This window comes from Balaenoptera ricei, chromosome 1, assembly GCF_028023285.1.
Source record: "Balaenoptera ricei isolate mBalRic1 chromosome 1, mBalRic1.hap2, whole genome shotgun sequence".
NCBI classification, from domain to species: Eukaryota; Metazoa; Chordata; class Mammalia; order Artiodactyla; family Balaenopteridae; genus Balaenoptera; species Balaenoptera ricei.
In genome coordinates this window covers 25,879,249-25,898,037 of record NC_082639.1, presented here as the reverse complement: position 1 = coordinate 25,898,037, position 18,789 = coordinate 25,879,249, and the positions used below count along the sequence as shown (strand labels likewise).

Sequence of the window (18,789 nt, the reverse complement as noted above, 5' to 3'; positions counted from 1 at the left end):
CGGAGCGCGTCGAGCGGCGAGGTGGGCGGGGAAGCCGCGTTCGTAGCCTATCCAGACGCGCAGAGTCGCTTGCCGCGGGGTCGAAGCGCGCGCTCCTCCCCTGCCCCCACACGGCCGGAGCCGACTTCCTTCGATTGCGCGCGCGCGGGGTTGGTGAGAGTGCGCCTCTCGGGGTCACGTGAGAGGTTTAGTCCTCACTCTCCTGGGGGCAGCCATTTTCTTGAAGGATGTTAAGCTAGCGATCTCTTCAAAGTAGGACTTTAGATGAGGAGTCTAAAATGTTTTCGGGTCTAGTTGTCAACTCTGGGGGTGAGGCTGCAAGAAAAGGCTTCTATCAGACCTCGAGATGTCTAATTCAAGTGTCCCTTGTTCCTAGGTCCTCCAATTTATTTGTTCCCTTAGTTCTTAGAAAGAACTATTGATGAAGCAAGCCCAGAAAATGAGGCCTTGGACTTTTTTTTTTTTTTTAAAACATCTTTATTGAAGTATAATTGCCTTACAATGGTGTGTTAGCTTCTGCTTTATAACAAAGTGAATCAGTTATACATATACAATATGTTCCCATTTCTCTTCCCTCTTGCATCTCCCTCCCTCCCACCCTCCCCATCCCACCCTTCTAGGTGGTCACAAAGCACCGAGCTGATCTCCCTGTGCTATGCGGCTGCTTCCCACTAGTTATCTATTTCACATTTGGTAGTGTATATATGTCCATGGAGGCCTTGGACTTTTAAAGATCTCCTCCAAGCGGCGGGACCTAAGACGGAAGTCTTGGGGGATTAAGTAAGTCCTCGAGAATGGAGTCCTGGTCCTTTAAGGGTGTGTGTCAAGGGGCGGAGTCCAGGGCGGAAGTTGTAAGTCCGGGCCGAAGTCCGGCTGATGAAGGGCGGAAGTTGAGTTTGGGGCCCAAGCAGCAGTCATGGCGCTGGAAAAGGAAGATATTAGAGATTACAATCTGACTGAGGAGCAGAAGGCGATCAAGGCCAAGTATCCTCCAGTCAATCGGAAGTACGAGTGTGAGTAGGTGGCTCACTTCTCTCCTTGCCGGGGGCTTCCGGCTTCCTCTTCCACTTTGCCCCATAGGGTGGCTCAGGCGTTCCCGTTTTGCCATGTATTGTAGACTTTTCTGTACTTCTCTGGGGAACGCTGAAGGCTAAAGCCGTCTGGTCTGAGAGTCGGGAAACCCGGGCTCCCACATTTACAGCCTTTTGAAGTTTTTCTGCATATGCCTAATTACATTTATCTTGTGGGAATTTTACTTCTGTATTAATTCTGAAGGTAACGTATTTTCAAGCGTTTGAGGGGTTGTCGCCCCCAAGTATCTCCCTCCAATTGTGGGATAGTTAGAGTGTGCCTAGGGTAGAGGACTCGGAAAGCTCTGAGTAGGGGACTTCTAAATTGGCGTTTTACCTGTATCGTGTTGTTAGCAAAAAGACCTGGTTTTGTCATTTTTAGCTTAGTGATTTTAGGTAAAAAATCACATAACCTCTTTGCACTCAGTTCCTTCATGTGAGGGATAAATGAGATAATAATAAATGTGAAAGTATAGTGCAGACTCTGAAGTTCTACATAAACGTTAAGCTGCCGTCCCTAAAGGCGGATGTGGTTTGGGGAGCACAAATCTGGCTCTTATTTCCTTTCTTAAAGTTCTTTCATTGATTTCCCATTGTCCTCTGTATGGAGTCTAACTATTTACCATAGCATACTAGGCTCTGTACTTTCTAGACCGTGCATATCTCCCTAGCTCACTTTCTCTCACTTATTTTTTTAAAAATTACTTTTAATAGGTCATATATATGATTTAGAATTCAAAAAATACAACAGGTATGCAGCGAAAAGCCTTTCTTTCAGCCCTGATCCCCAGCCCCTTAGTCTTGCTATCCAGATCGACCATCCTTAACATTTTCTTATGTGTACATGCAAAGGTGTATGTTTACTTAATTTACTTAACCAATTTCTAGTTGATGGACGTTTATACTTATACTCGTTTGCCAATAAAAATAATGCAGCAGTGGATATACCTGTGCATCCATTGTTTGGCACATGTGCACGTGTATCTGTAGAATAAATTTTCAAAAGTTACATTGCTTTTTCAAAGGGTATCTGCATTTTATCAGTATTTTTAAAAATTGAAGTATAGTTGGTGTACAGTGTTGTGTTAATTTCTGCTGTACAGCCAAGTGATCCAGTTATACATATATAGACATTCTTTTTGATATCTGCATTTTAAACTTCAACAGTTATTGCCAAATTGCTCTCCATTGAGGTTGTGCCGGTTTATACCCTTGCTAGCATTGTGTGTGTGCCTTTTTTCTTTCCTTTTTTTTAAAGAAGCCTGAATTCTTTTTTTAAATTCATTTTTAAATTTATTTTTACTTTTTAAAATTTATTTATTTTTTGGCTGCGCTGTGCTGCGCGGCAGGTGGGGGTCTTAGTTCCCCGACCAGGGAGTGAACCCGTGCCCCCTGCATTGGAAGCACAGAGCCTTAACCACTGGACCGCCAGGGAAGTCCCGACTGTGCCTCTTTTCTCACACTTTTACCAATTTACTGTGTTACCACACTTTTTGATCTTTTCCAATCTGTTAAGTATCTTATACTAATTGCATTTTACTTATAAGTGAGGCTGACATATTTTAGTATGTTTGGAGTTATTTGTATTTGCCTTCTGGAATGTGTATATTCATATTTTTAACCCATTTTTTCTGTTGGATTGTTGGTCTTTTTTACTGTGCAGAAGTTTATTTTTATGTAGTGAAATTTGTTAACCCTTTTTATGGCTACTGGGATATCATACTTAAGAAGGCATTGCTCGCTCTGGGACTGTAAATTGATTCTTCCATGTTTTCTTCTAGTACATTTGAAAATAAAACTTGTTTTTTTCTTAGGCCATACCACATGGCTTGTGGGATGTGGGATTTTAGTTCCCTGCCCTGGGCCCTCAGCAGTGAGAGCACAGAGTCCTAACCGCTGGACTGCCAGGGAATTCCCAAAAATAAAACTTTTATTTTAGTATAAAATACATATAGGGCTTCCCTGGTGGCGCAGTGGTTGAGAATCTGCCTGCCAATGCAGGGGACACGGGTTCGAGCCCTGGTCTGGGAAGATCCCACATGCCACGGAGCAACTGGGCCCGTGAGCCACAATTACTGAGCCTGCGCGTCTGGAGCCTGTGCTCCGCAACAAGAGAGGCCGCGATGGTGAGAGGCCCGCGCACCGCGATGAAGAGTGGTCCCCACTTGCCGCAACTAGAGAAAGCCCTCGCACAGAAACGAAGACTCAACACAGTCATAAATAAATAAATAAAAGAACGTGAATTTCTTTAAAAAAAAAAAAAAGATACATATAGAAGAGTGCACATGTTACAAATGAATTTTCGCAAACTGGATGCACCTGTATAACTAGTAACCAGATCAAAAAACAGAATGTTACAGCATCCCTGAAGGCCCTCTCATGCTCCTTTCTCCTCTCTCCCTATTTTTCCCATTAGCCTGACTTCTAACACCATACGTGAGCTTTGCATGTTTTTGTACATAATCTAAATGGAATCATGCAGTATGTATTCCTTTTGTGTTTGGCTTTTTTTGGCTCATATTTGTGAGAACCGTATTTTTGCTAATAGTTATAGATTGTTCATGTTTCTAGTATTTATGGTTTTTTAAAAATTATATTTAAATTTTGAATACCTTAGGATTAGGGTAAGGTGGAAATTAAGTATCAATATCTGATAATTATTTTCCCATTGCTATAAAATCATTTATCAACAGTCTGTCTTTTCCCCTGTGATTGAAATATGACGTCTTTATCATATACAGAATTCCTCTAACTATATTTAGGTATATAACTGGCCTTACTATTCTGTTCCTTTGTTTTAGCTCTCTTTTTATGTGCCAGTGCCACATTTTAAATTATTGAGGCTTTATTGTATCTTTTAATATCTTCTAGGACAATCTCCCTCTCAGTACTTGCTCCTTTCCTGCCATTCTTATTGTTTTTATTTTTTTCTCTATATGTAGATAAAAATCAGCTTGTGCAGATCCATAAGAATTACTGTTGGTATCCCCTCCCCCCTTTTAATCATTTGTGTCATCTTCTCTCCATCCTGAGGCTACTTAGGGGCCCAACCCTGAGTCACCTCATTAGCATAGACAAGTGTGGTCAGAAGGGGCTGTTTATGAATAACACTGAGTGACACTCCTGTCACTCAGAAAATTCCCAGGATTTTAAGAGTTCTGTTCCAGGAACCAGAGACAGAGACCAAATATATATTTTTATTATACCACAAAAACATTCAGTGAAAAGCAGCAATTAGGAATGAGAGAAAAGGGCTTCCCTGGTGGCGCAGTGGTTAAGAATCCGCCTGCCAATGCAGGGGACATGGGTTCCAGCCCTGGTCCAGGAAGATCCCTCATGCCGCGGAGCAACTAAGCCCATGCACCGCAACTACTGAGCCTGCGAGCCACAACTACTGAGCACATGTGCCACAACTACTGAAGCCTGCATGCCTAGAGCCCGTGCTCTGCAACAAGAGAAGCCACTGCAATGAGAAGCCCATGCACTGCAACGAAGAGTAGCCCCCACTCGCCGAAACTAGAGAAAGCCCACATGCAGCAACAAACACCCAATGCAGCCAAAAAAATAAATAAATAAATTTATAAAAAAAAAAAATAATAAAAAATAAACAATAGTGTATTTTTGAGAAATAGCTGAGAAAAGACCGTTTGCTCAAAAATCCTGTTAACATTTTGTTTGGGAATTCCCTGGCCATCCAGTGGTTAGGACTCGGTACTTTCACTGCCAGGTCGGGGTTCAATCCCTTTCCGGGGAGCTAAGATCCCACAAGCCACGCAGCGAGGCAAAAAACTGAAGAAAAACCATTTTTATGTTATGCCTCATGATTACATCTATGGAGATGATATAATCTGTTTCCTAAGAATTGAATCTTTGCATTCCTGGGATAAATCCCACTTGGTCATTCTGGATTCTACTTGCCGACATTTTGTACAGAATCTTGGCATTGATGTAATGTGAGATTAGTCTGTGTTTTCTTCCAGCTTCATTTCTTGCCACTGACTACCCCCAGATCTACCCCAAGCTTTCCCTGTAACCCTGTTTTTCCTTTAAGACTCAGCTCAATTGTCATCTCATTTATTCATTCAGCAACATTATTGAGCACTTGTTGTGCATCAGACACTGAGCGGAAACTGGGAATAAACGAGTGAGCAGATAGATAAAGATCATCCTTAGTCTCTTGGCACATAAAGTGTTAAATCTTATTTCCTTTGGGAATTCTTACCTGAACCTCTTAGTCTAGCTTAGTTTATCTGTTATGCTCTCCTATAATAGAATTTTCAAAGTGGGTGGTCTCTAGACCCCTAGGTTTCCCCAGACTTTTTCAAAGGATCTGTGAAGTTAAAACTACTTTCTTAATAATACTAGATGTTACTTGCTCTTTTCACTGTGTTGATATTTGCACTGGTGGTGCAGAAGCAGTAATAGGTAAAAGTCCTGGCCCCTTGGCACAAATTGAGGCAGTGGCACCAAACTGTATTGGTAGTCATTGTATTATTTACCACCATGTACTTACAATTAAAAAAAGAAAAAGTCGTTTTTACTTAAAAATGTCCTTGATGACTTGGCAAGAACTATTAATTTTATTAAATATTAACCATCGAGTACACGCCTTTTTAGTATTTTAGTATTCTGTGTAACAAAATGGGAAGTATGCATAGTGTTTCTGCTCCTTCTCAAAGTACTGATGCTTACCTTAAGGAAAAGAACTTCTGTGATTGTTTGAGTTGTGAGATGCCTTTTTTCTCAGAACCCTATTTTTTCTCAAAAGAATGACTGAAAGACTATTGTTATTCAGACTTGGGTATTTCCAATATCTTCTTGAAAATAAAGTAATCTGTCACATCAAGGAAAATAACAATATTTGTTGGTATATTGATAATGTATATTATATAATGATAAAATTCAAGCTTTCAAGTGAAATCAAAATTTTGGAAAACATGTATCTGCCATCATGAGCTTCACGGTTTCCCAGTGCTTAAAGACTTTTCTGATGAGATTGGAGGTGATATTAACAAATAGATTTTTAAAAATTCTATATAATGTGTCAACATCAATGAACTGATATTTTCCCAAAAACCAATGCTTGATATTACACAGTCAGGCATAGATAAGATCTGTTCTAAGCACAAGATAGAGCAATGGATTTTAATGTTACAGACTTCGAAAAATTCATTGTTAAAGCCTCAGATTCTGCATTGCAACTAACCTTTTAAAAACCACCAGTTTCTAGTTTTGGTGAAGGAAGACTATATACAATTTTTTTTTCCTCACTCCGGCTGTGCTGCCCATATACATTTTTTTAAATAAATTTATTTATTTATGTATTTATTTTTGGCTGCATTGGGTCTTCGTTGGTACGGGCAGGCTTTCTCTAGTTGCGGCGAGTGGAGGCTCTTCCTTGTTGCGGTGCGCGGATTTCTCATTGCGCTGGCTTCTCTTGCCGTGGAGCATGGGCTCTAGGCACATGGGCTTCAGTAGTTGTGGTTTGTGGACTCTAGAGCGCAGGCTCAGTAGTTGTGGCGCACGGGCTTAGTTGCTCTCCGGCATGTGGGATCTTCCTGGACCAGGGCTCGAACCCATGTCCTCTGGATTGGCAGGCGGATTCTTAACCACTGTGCCACCAGGGAAGTCCACATTTTTTTTTTAAGCTCTTAAAATACTCCTTTTTCCTCCTGCATATCTGTGAGATTGCAGCACACTGAAAAGCCAGACATTAAAAATACTTGCAGAAATGCTAAACAGCGCCACTCTTCTCACTACATTTTTTGAAAATGTAGTCATTTTTCATAAAAGTATGTAATTTATGTTAAATAAAGTGGGCTTATTATTTGTATTTATTTATTATTTTTGGCTGTGTTGGGTCTTCGTTGCTGCTCTGGGGCTTTCTCTAGTTGCGGCGAGAGGGGGCTGTTCTTTGTTGCAGCACGCGGGCTTCTCATTGCAGTGGCTTCTCTTGTTGCAGACCTTGGGCTCTAGGCGCGCGGGCTTCAGTAGTTGCAGCACGCCGGGCTCAGTAGTTGCGGCACGTGGGCCCTATAGCACTCGGGCTTCAGTAGTTGTGGCACGTGGGCTAAGTAGCTGTGGTGCTTGGGGCTCTAGGGTGCATGGGCTTCAGTAGTTGTGGCGTGCATTGGCAGGTGGAATGTTAACCACTGCACCACCGGGGAAGTCCCTGGGCTTATTATTTTTAAGTGAATTAATACATACTTAAAATTTTTTTCAGTTAAAATTTCTAGGTTAATATTGCCAGATACAACCCATATAAACAAAAACTCTTTGGGTCCTCAGTAATTTTTACAAGAATAAAGGGTTCCTGAGACCAAAAAATTTGAGAACCACTGCCCTATAGCGATCTGTCATTGTCTCTTTAAACCGTCTTTTAAAAAATTGAGGTACAATTTACATGTTATAAAAGTGCTCACATCCTAAGTATAAAGTCCACTGAGTTTTGATAAACAGATAACATCTGTGTAACCAGTACTCGAGTCAAGCTCTAGAACATTTCTATCACCCTAGAAAGTTCCCTTTGCTCCTTTCCAGTTAGTCCCCTAGCCCCTTACCTTGAGGCAAGCACTGCTCTGATTTCTATCACCACAGTTTACTTTTGTTTTAGAGTTTTGTATAAGTGGAATCACACAGTATAGATTCTTTTCTGTCTGGCTTCTTCACTCAGTATCAAACACAGCTAGACATTAAAGTGGTGAATGGATTTTATTCAGTAACTACTGACAGCAGGGGAAAGAGCTGAGCTCCCTGACTTGTTAATGCATGTATCAGTAGTTCATGCTTCTTTTTCTTTTTTTTTTCATGCTTCTTTATTGCTGAGTAGTGTGGCATTGTATTCCTCAGTTTGTTTATCCGTTCTCTTGATGGATATGGGGTTTTTAATTTGGGGGAATAAAATTGCTGTGAACATTCTATGTCCTTTTGTGGCCACATACTTTCATTTCTCTAGGGTTAATACCTGTTATTTTCTTTTAACTTGTTTGTCATCTCTGCTGGTCATTGAGCCCCTTAATGCCTAAAATGTATTGAGTCCTCAGTAATATTTTGAGTAAATTAGAGATGAGCTTAAATCTTGAGTGTTACCAGAACAAGATGTGTTATGTAAACAGCACTAAACTGGGAGTCAGAAAATCTCAATTCTAGTCCAAACTCTAATCAGCAGTGTAGTCCTAAACAAGTCGCACAATCTCTCTGGATTTCAGGTTTCTTCTTGTAATTGAAGGAATTCTGTTAAATGAACTCTAAGACTTTGTTGTAGCCTGAATATTCTATGATTCTAAGTAGGAAGAATTGATGGAAGTCAGGTAAGAGTGAAGGATAGACTCTAAAATCTTTTTTTTTTTTTAATTAGTTAATTTTTTTTATTTTGGCTGCACTGGGTCTTCATTGTGGCACTCGGGCGTCTCTAGTTGTGGTGCGTGGGCTTAGTTGCCCTGTGGCATGTGGGATCTTAGTTCCCCAACCAGGGATCGAACTCACATCCCTTGCTTTGGAAGGCAGATTCTTAACCAGTGGACCACCAGGGAAGTCCTGACTCTGAAATCTTGAGATAACAGATCCAATGGGAGCTTGCTGTTGTAGCAGTTGTTATTTCCTGGTGTGAGAATATCAGGAAAAAGCTCATAATACATATTGTAGAGTTTACTTTCCAAAACTGTTTTATTGGTCAAGGATATCATTGAGGAGTCCTTCAAATGAAAGAAATCAACAAATATAAAACTTGGCTCTTGTTAAAAATAAAAAACTGTTTTGTCTGGGATTTGGCTAGCTGTTCATGAAAAGGTGAAACGAAATCTGGAATTTTATATCTTTGATGATGTAGTTTCTAGAATTTTGGTCATTCACACAAGTAGATATTTAGAAAAGATGCTGATTTGTTGAGGAAAAGTAACTAATGGCAGAGAATGGCATTTGTTTATTGAAAAACTATGATGTATTAGACACTTTTTAGATCACCTAGAAGACCGTGGCCGTGATGCCTTCCAGAAATTGTCATTCATTTAAATATAAATCTTGGCTTTTAAAAAAATAACCCTTTAGCATCAATATGCTAATATTATGTAACTATTAATTCTTTTATTTAATATTAGTTCATTTATTTAATATTAACAGAATAATAACTGTGAATGCTTAGAAGAAATTTTAAAAAATAAAAAATAACCCTTAACAGAGCAATTAACTTTCGTGTAAATGGTTAGTGAAAGGTGTGTGGCCAGCCCACATTTTCATGCTCTTCAAGGGTGATGTTCTTAGTAATGATCTAGAGTCATTTTCTTGTGATTTGCAAGTCAAGTTTAGTTACTTATAAGTGTTTTTTCCTCTCTCCCTCAGATTTGGATCATACAGCTGATGTCCAGTGAGTATAGCTGGAGTTTATGCCTTTGCAATCATGTGCTTAACATAGGAAGGCTGATGTTTTAATCTTTTTTTTAAATAAATTTATTTATTTATTGGCTGTGTTGGGTCTTCGTTTCTGCGCAAGGGCTTTCTCTAGTTGCGGTGAGCAGGGGCCACTCTTCATCGCGGTGCACGGGCCTCTCACTGTTGCGGCCTCTCTTGTTGCGGAGCACAGGCTCCAGACGCGCAGGCTCAGTAGTTGTGGCTCACGGGCCCAGTTGCTCCGCGGCATGTGGGATCTTCCCAGACCAGGGCTCGAACCCGTGTCCCCTGCATTGGCAGGCAGATTCTCAACCACTGCGCCACCAGGGAAGCCCCTGATGTTTTAATCTTGATGTCCCGAGTTTTAATTTTTCTCCTCTTTTGGTTCTTTTAGGACATGCAAATGATGGTTTAAAAGCACCTAGTTTCAGTGTCATTAAACTGATTGAGACCTTTGGTTTTGTATTTATCATGTTAATTTTATTTTGACTTTCCTGACAAGTTTTCTGCTTTGCAGTAGGTTATATTACACAGGGCATGAATGTATTTCTTTAGGTTACACGCATGGGGAGATACTCTGGAGGAAGCATTTGAGCAATGTGCAATGGCCATGTTTGGTTATATGACAGATACTGGGACAGTGGAGCCCCTCCAAGCAACAGAAGTAGAAACCCAAGGTAACCAATTTATTCACAAGGAAGAAATTGTTATAGATGTTCAGTATTCCACATAAATTCAGTATATGCTCACAGTAAGAACAACAAAATTGATCATGAGCTTGTTCTTTCAACTAACCTAAGAAATTCATTGCACTGTTAAATTCAAACAAGTTTTTTAGAGACGAGAGTTATTAAACATGATACTGTCATGGTTCTTTTTGATCCTGTGTAGGAGATGACTTACAGTCTCTTCTGTTTCACTTTTTGGATGAATGGCTTTATAAATTCAGTGCTGATGAATTCTTCGTAGCCCGGGTAAGCAAAAGTTTTTCTTTTTTACTGAGCAAATGGGTTCTTACCCATATTTTATAGTAAGACTAGTGATTTAAAATAGAACATGTGATGCAAAACCAAGCCATACAGATGATGATTTGCAGAAATTATAATAACCATAGGCTCTTCTTGGATAACCCGACTTTGCTTATGTATGTGCATTTTGTATTTAGATCTCTTATTATATACTTGTCACTCATCAGGATTGTGTGACAAGAACGCACCTATTGTCTCCACTGTCTCTGTCTGCACATTTTATGTCTCCCAAGTTTGAGCTGTATTTATGTCCATCCATATGTACCTTTTGTCCCATTTGTAATTTGGCAGTTCTGCCATGTTGGCCTAAGTTTAAAAATTGACGCTCTTAGTTTTCCTTAATGTGAAAAAGGAAAAGCCAAATGGAGTTTACTTGTTGCCATCAACCTCCAGAGGGAACACCTCTCCAACCTCATTGTTATCTAACACACATGGCCTTCCTTGCTTCCGTAATTTCTCCATTCTCTCCCTTACCAGCTCCACTACATACATTCTTCCAACTGGGTCATTCGTCCTACAGAACTGGGTCATTCGTCCTACAATATTATATAAAAATAGGCTGAGAGTTTTGTCAACTCTAAATAAATAAAGCTGAAAAAAACTCAGAGTGATTGAAATCCTAGGTCATCCTCCTCTATGTATCTTACAGAAAAATTCTTTTGACTCATATTTTTAGACTGTACATTTTCAAGAATATGACCCTTGAATATGTAAGAAAAAACTGTATTTCCTTGAAATATATAGTTTGTTGTTCTGTTTTAGTTAACATTTTAGTTTTCTTTGCTTCAGAAAAGTTTTATGCTATTATCTTGAAAAGATGATAACCTAGACATGTGTTAGTAGCTGGTCTGTTATGAGCATATATTAAAATTAAAAGAAATTTTTTTTCTTCTTTAGGAAGTAAAAGTACTTAATATTGATCAAAGAAATTTCAAATTACGGTCAATTGGGTAAGTTTTGAAAACCTTTTAAGTAGCGGGTCATGAAAGATGTTAAGTTATTCTTCAGTGAACTCAGTGGGCAGGAAGACAGATAGAAATGTTAAGTCAGAAGACCAGTTGCATCCCAGTAGGGCTTTGCAGGTTAAGCTTCTTGAGATACCTAGGAGCCAGGGTTCACCTCAGGTTTGGTGGACCAGAAACTTGTCAGAACAAAGTTGATGTGTGTTATTAAACAGGATTCCCAATTTGTTGATTTTTAGCACAAAAAATATATCATTGGTAGATGGCACAGATATTTGCATAAAGCTTAGCTTGGTGATGAGAAATGCTGATGCATCCTTTGTTATAGATCCTCACACCTGGACTCCATTTCCTTCTATTAACAAGTTACACATTTCCTTCCAGAGTTTGCAAACACTTGATTACGGCACTTTGATTGGATTTGGTGTTTTCCGAGTTTCTTCAGTCATTTAATGATATCTTTTAGGTGTTTTTTTGTTTTTTGTTTTTTAACAAGTCTCTGTTTATTCATACTTAGATGTAGGTTATTTTTACTCTTTTATTTTTGTGTACAGATTTACTTAACAATCACAGTTTCTAGGCCAGGTTCAGGTAACTGAAAAGCCTTTATAAGTAGTTTATATTCTCTAGACCCAAGGTATGCTGCAAACCCAGTCTGGAGCAAAATGGGAAATAACATAAAGATAGGCTTAGAAATCCTAATCTAGTAATTTAAGATGTTTCCTTTCTTGGGTAGCGGGGCTGAGTTATATCTTGCTGCCAGGCCACCATTCACAGGGATAGCCAAGAAAACAGGGTACAGACCACCAAAAACAAGACCAACCAATCCACCTCGTGTTAAGGTACAGGTTTCACAATGCAAATCACCTGTATTCAAAGGTAAACTTACAAAATCTTTGTAAGATGCGTGTGCCGTCAAAAATGAGATCTCTGCCATTGGTAAGCCAGCAGGTATATGAGCCTGCGTCACATGTAAGATTCGTCAAAAAATACTATCTGCTATTAGGCCATAGAGGGCAGCATTAAGTCCAACATATGTTGATCCATTTTCAAGCAGATTCCTTTCTGTTTTGGAATTTGGTTAATTTTTCTGGTTACGATATCAATTAAGTTCTCCTTGACAGTATCATCTGGTTCATGATTTTCCATCTTGAGCCTTACACTTTCCTCTCAGCACTCGCTGCCTCCTCTGGTCTTATTCAGCCACGTGAGGGCTCACTCCAACCCTTACGTAACTCTTTTAGGTTATTTTTATATAAAGCTTATCTTTTCTATTTTATGTTGAATTTTTTTAGTTTCTTTTTGTAAAGTGAGAGCTTTTATTATCTCCTCCTCCTCCCTTTTTTTACAGGTAAGAAAACAGGGTTGTCCAAGGGTACTTAGCTAATAAATAGTTGAACAGAATTTTAAAACTTTGCTCTTTCTACTACTGCTACTGCTTCTGCTGCTGTGATCTTCAGCCACATTAGTGTTGAAGGGAAAGAGGATGCTCATCCCAGGTTCCAGGGCAGTACCTTTAGGGCCTTCCATGTACACACCATGGACATTTTTTGAAAAGTTATAAAATACAAACCAAGTTCAGACTGTATTACAGAATCTAGTATTTTGCCTTTATGGTGTTTAGATGTGCTTTCTCCAGTGGAAGATATTAATTAGTTCTGTAATCCTGAGTACAGTGAAAACTTTGAACATGCTACTCTGTTATGAACCAGTATTCATTAAACAATGTTTATTGAGAATCTACCTATGTACACTATACTAGGACACTTCTTTTTTTTAAGAGCAACTATCAACCTTCTTGAAATGGCTATTGTACACATAAGTCCCTCAACAGCTGTATCTGCTAACAATCAAATTGAAATTTATAGCTCCCTTCCCCCTCCATCTCTTTTGGCTTTCTAGTATCTAAACCACATTTATAAGGCTTATTTTAAAATGTGGGAAGAGAGAATAAATGTTAAATCCTGGAAATCTTAATCATGTTTCACTTTTCCTTCTCAAGGTGGGGAGAAAAATTCTCATTGTCCAAGCACCCTCAGGTATGTTTTTAAATCCAGCCATTAAAAACATTTTATACTACCTTACCATAAAGTCAGTAAATGTGACAGTTAACTTAACTAGTTCTAATAAGTTGGTGTAAAGTCCTAAATTTTTCTCAGACTAATATGACCCGTCTGGACATATTATTTTAAAACACTGTGATTTCACACACCTGATTTGGAGGATTAGGAATCAGCACTTGGGTTATAGGGTCAGGTTTGTTACAGAGTTGTGGGGTGTAAAAATCCCTTTGCCTTATCGAGTTTTGATGTCCTCCCCTGTAATGAAGGTGTTGGACTAGATGTTCTCTAAAGTTTCTTCTACCTTTTGTGCTTCTCCAGATTCAGTTTTTGCCAGCATGTATGGCTTCGCTCTATACGAGTCAAATCTGTTGGACTAGGGGTAGGCAATTTTTTTCCTAATGTTTTGTGCTTTGTGGGCAGAGAATGATGGAAGAGCAACTATTCAACTCTTCTCTTATATATAGCACTAAACAGCCAAGGACAACACATAAGTGAATGAATGTGGATGTGTTCCAGTAAAACTTTTTTTAAACATTTCCTCCACTACTATTTGGAAATGTAAAAACCATTCTTAGTTCGTGGGGCTGTACAACAATAGGTGGCAGGCCGGATTTGGCCTTCAATTTGTAGTTCGCTGACCCCTGTGTTTAGGCCAAGGAGACCTAAGTTAGTTGGAGGTGACTGGAAAATCCTGTTTGCTTCCGGTAGCTGCAATAGCATTTCTTCAACGACAGTGCAATAAAATGAAGCCTGGTGAGGGAGCCTTGGGGAAGAGAAGCATAAAAAGAACAGAAGCCAGTAGAGGGGGAGCATGTGGATTGAAAACAAACTATTTTTATAATACAAATGACAGTGGCATTTTCTTTTGAGTATGTTATATTTGAGATACCTATTAGACATCTAAACGGAGATGTTGGATAATAGGCATTTGACTGCCATTCAGAGAAGGGAATAGGCCGAGTTCCCAGGGCCCAGGTTAGACTGTATGGAAGAAGCCTTAAGAAGGAGCCCTGACCCAAACAGTAGGAAAGCTTTGTGTTCTTGGATTCAACCCATCTGATAAATGAAAAAGCTGATGCCCAGAGAAGTCAGACAGCGTCTGTATCCAGTTGCAAACAAAGCCAGGGCTATAGTATGCTCCATCTCCTAACTCAGTGATTTTTCTGCTGTACATATTTTCCTCTCACTTTTACTGGATCAGTGGATAATACTATACTAATTTGATAACTAATTGTTTCGTGTGAGTTTTTCAGAGCAATATTAGAATTTTGACTTTCTGCCAATTGTTGCTAGAGTTAATGATTCTGATTTTGATGTCCTTTTTCTTCCTGTTTTTTCTTTAACCCCAACTTTAGGGAACTGAAGTCAAAGCAATAACATATTCAGCAATGCAGGTCTATGATGAAGAGAAGCCAGAAGTTTTTGTGATCATTGACATTTAAGACACACACAAAAAAGAGACTCCCTATAAAGAACTGTTTTTTCTCTTCCTTTTGAGAAGATACCATGATATAAATTCTACAGTATCTGTTAATATATGGAGATTTGCAGAACAGAAATTTTTAACTTAAAGTGTGACTTTCAGAAATGGAAAATCTAGGTACAGTCTTGATCTGTGTTATCCAAATATTCAAAGTTTAAAGAAACCTTTAGGTGGCAAGTATGGTTCCTCATTTGTTAATTCCCTGCTGTAGCAGCAGGTGCCTTACACCCTTCCCATGGAATGCCAGCCCTCCAGCCTGGTCCCAGAAAGGATCATTAATCTAAGAGCAGCCTGAGAGACTCTGAAGCCCCCGTGTTCTTACTGAATGCAGCTCGAAAAAAAAAGAAATTTGAGGAATCCTACAACCAGGATTTTGCTTTTCTTCCAAATCGGTTAACACATATATTTTCTATACATACATGAAAAGGGGTCGTTGTAGATTGCTGTGGGAAAGAGCCATCCTGTATTCCAGTTGGTTTTCTCAGATGAAACAATTATAGTTGAACAATTGGAAGGCTTCTCTAGAAAGAGCCCTGATTTACTGTTCTCACTTTTTTTAAGCACTGAAGTATTGACACTTTCCTGTTTTCCCATAAGAAAAATTTGATGCATGTACAAATGGGCCCTTCTTTCTAACATATAATTTTATATTAAAGCCATTATATTTAGAGAAGAAAAGGAGAATTTTTTTAAATGTCTTTGGTTTTTAAAAATTACCTAAGCTTTTCATTCCTAAGGAGACAGGAGGCCAGGAAAACAACTTTAAAATGATCTGTACTTTTCAAAGTAGATAAACTTTGAAAAAAATGAGGCTGCTTTCATTTGATTTGCAACATTATTCCATCCTCTGTTCATTGATTGAGGTATTCTTCCTTGTGATGCAAGAGTTTGCAAAGTTGCTGTTTATTCACACATATGTGAAAAAAGATTGCCACTGGGTGGTGCCAAATATCATTATAGTGTGCTGAACTTGACCTAAAAGGAAGAGATTGTCTGTGAGCTTTCTAACTATTCTCTCAGAGCACCACATCATTTTTACTCTGGGGATTTTTTTTCTTTTTTTTGGGGCTGCGCCGCACGACATGCGTGATCTTAGTTCCCTAAACAGGGATCGAACCCGTGCCCCCTGCCTTGGAAGCTCGGAGTCCTATCCGCTGGACAGCCAGGGAAGTCCCTCTCTGGGAATTTAACAGAAAGTAGGGGGGCGTAATGAAGACAAGGGCAGGAGCCTGTGGTTTTAACAGTAGCTCTTCAAATGGTTACACAGCAGGATCTCAGGTAGCACTCCTTCACCTTCTTTATTCTCAGGCATATTTTATAAGTGTAAATTGTGGACCTCCAAGCAAAACAATGTCTAGAAGAATCTCTTTATCTTTTGTTAGGATGAATTTCCAGCCTGAGATGGGGCTCTTTCTTTCGACTCCTTTACACATCATGGGCTACTTGGGGGCGTTGATTGTGAAAGTGAACAACAGGATATTGTGAGGGCAATGGGAGAGATGAAGCCAAAGTAAGAAGAGCTCTTGGGATGTAGTAAGCCAAGTAGGGTACACATTTGACTCGGGGTGGGGGGAAAGCATAGCCATATCTCTTAACCACCAGAGCTGTATAATGGGGCTCAGTAAAAACAAGGCAGATGTAATTATGCAATACAGATTATATTTTCTTATTTTTAATAAATTTATAACTTATTACAGTTTCAGGTAAATTTTAAAATTTAGTTTGTATTAGTTTTAAAGTATGCCAAAACAAAGATACTGAATAGAAGGAAAATGAGTATGTTACCCTTTATACATGAAGTGTTGGCATTCTTGATCCATCAGTAGCAGCACACGTTTTATTTATTTTTAGCTTATTTATTGAGATGGTTGCACTGTGCTCTCACCAGATTCTTCTGCTAGTTTCAAGTATGTGTCTTTCCCTAAGGAACAGATTTCCCCCATTGCAGAGCTAATTCTCCTTCCCCATAACGTACCCACACATCTTCACTTCTGTCTTACTTCTGGGCTGCCGTTCTCATTTCTGAAAACGTTGGGTAGCAAATCCGCTGCCCAAGGAGTCAGGCAGGTAATGGGAGGACTGCGGGTGTTGAACTGAGGGTTTATGCAGGGGCCAAGCGGGCAGCTGCTTCTCAGCTCCAGCCCTCATTGCTAATGGGAATACAAGCCTAGGGTGGCAGTTTTTCATAAAACCCCAGAGAGTGGGATTTTTATGTAAAACCTCCCAAGTTTTTGGAAAGAAACCCAAACCACTGTGGGTCATCACAATGAAGTACAGACAGGTTGTGTGTGGGCTGAATCTGGTCCACAGGTTGCTAGTCTGCAGCTCCGCTTTAAAACCGAGCTCAGGGAATTCCCTGGCAGTCCAGTGGTTAGGACTTGGTGCTTTCACTGCTGTGGGCCTGGGTTCAATCCCTGGTAGGGAAACTAAGATCCCACAAGCCTCGCAGAGTGGCCAAAAATAAATAAATTTTAAAAACCCAGCTCAAATCACATTTCCACAATGCCTCCCTTACCATTCAGCCTTCAGGGGTCTCTGAACTATGCTTCTCTAGTTAGCTTTAAAGATTTGCAGGCTTATTCAATTTTATAATTGTTTAATGTTCACTAATCTTATACCTCTGAATAGAAGGAAAGCTCCTAGATGGCACATAATAGATGGTCAGTTACTACTTAGTGGTCAGTGGATTAAGCATCTTAGAGCTACGTCAAATTCTTAGGCAGAGACTGCAGGTCAGCTCCTTGAGCATATCTATAAGAACATAAGAATCCCAAGCCACAAGCCTCAGTTCCTAGCCTTTGCTCTACTACTGTTTGACCTTGGACCTACTTCCTCATCTATGTATTATAGGTGTGTATTAGTGATTCCTCAATTCCTTTCCAGTTCTAAGTTTCTGTGATCTAGTAATATTATATTTTAAAAGAGAAAGAGAAGGTATCTTACTGGAACAGTTTAGCCTAAAAGGTCCAAATCACACCAGGTCTGCTTACTAATCAGACAGTCATTGTCATGGGTACAGGGGTGTGTTACATGATGGCAGTGACTTTTTGGGAAAGTAACAGTAGTGATGTGATGACTTTTTCTCACTGGTGCCTCTCCAAGAAGGCTAAGTGGTTATGTGTGTCCTTACAGCCACCCTTGCTAGTTCTCTTTTCACCTTGCTATTACCACTTGGGCTTTGGAAGAGAATGTTCAAGAAGAAATGGTGGATGGGCTTCCCTGGTGGCGCAGTGGTTGAGAATCTGCCTGCCAGTGCAGGGGACACGGGTTCGAGCCCTGGTCTGGGAGGATCCCACATGCCGCGGAGCAACTAGGCCCGTGAGCCACAATTGCTGAGCCTGCGCGTCTGGAGCCTGTGCTCCGCAACAAGAGAGGCCGCGATAATGAGAGGCCCGCGCACCGCGATGAAGAGTGGCCCCACTTGCCGCAACTAGAGAAAGCCCTCGCACAGAAACGAAGACCCAACGCAGCCAAAAATAAATAAATAAATAAACCCAAAGTTTAAAAAAAGAAGAAGAAGAAATGGTGGAAAAAGTACAGTTTATACCCTCCTCAAAGTGGGGGAAGTGCCCCAAGTGGACTATAGTTCTGCCCCTTCCTGAAGTCTGAGCTTCAGAAGGTTTGGGGAATTCCAGATTGAGACTGAGAATGTAGTTTCTTCATCTAGAAAAACCAGGGTGGGCGGCGGGGGGGACAGGAAATTGGAAAAGATAGCTTCCAAAAGCTCCTTCCAGAGCAAACTTCCTCAGAATTTAGTGACTGTAGTAATTTATCAATGTTTTTTTCCATATAACATGC

At 39.9% G+C, this 18,789-nt stretch overlaps 1 protein-coding gene and 1 pseudogene across 2 annotated transcripts; one reads left to right on the top strand and one right to left on the bottom strand.

The window, feature by feature from the left end:
* Positions 1 to 875: 875 nt before the first annotated feature.
* On the top strand, positions 876 to 15,669 carry ZBTB8OS (zinc finger and BTB domain containing 8 opposite strand). 2 transcript variants are annotated; one of them, XM_059918154.1, is made up of 7 exons: positions 876 to 1,013; positions 9,408 to 9,432; positions 10,011 to 10,132; positions 10,347 to 10,429; positions 11,381 to 11,433; positions 13,448 to 13,484; positions 14,864 to 15,669. In XM_059918154.1, the coding sequence occupies exons 1-7, from the start codon at positions 917 to 919 to the stop codon at positions 14,948 to 14,950; spliced, it is 504 nt and encodes a 167-aa protein (XP_059774137.1). In that variant the 5' UTR covers positions 876 to 916; the 3' UTR covers positions 14,951 to 15,669. The 2 variants fall into 2 exon arrangements, with proteins under 2 accessions (XP_059774137.1, XP_059774147.1); XM_059918164.1 differs by lacking the exon at positions 9,408 to 9,432 and having other exon boundaries at positions 926 to 1,013.
* On the bottom strand, positions 12,002 to 12,594 carry LOC132377415 (transmembrane protein 126A-like; annotated as a pseudogene).
* Positions 15,670 to 18,789: the final 3,120 nt, after the last annotated feature.

What these genes read in the sequence shown, in the direction of transcription:
- ZBTB8OS (XM_059918154.1), top strand. Translation starts at nt 917, where the DNA reads ATGGCGCTGGAAAAGGAAGATATTAGAGATTACAATCTGACTGAGGAG. An exon ending in AACAGAAGTAGAAACCCAAG is followed by an intron (nt 10,133 to 10,346) that starts GTAACCAATTTA and finishes GATCCTGTGTAG; the next exon opens with GAGATGACTTACAGTCTCTT. An exon ending in TTCAAATTACGGTCAATTGG is followed by an intron (nt 11,434 to 13,447) that starts GTAAGTTTTGAA and finishes TTCCTTCTCAAG; the next exon opens with GTGGGGAGAAAAATTCTCAT.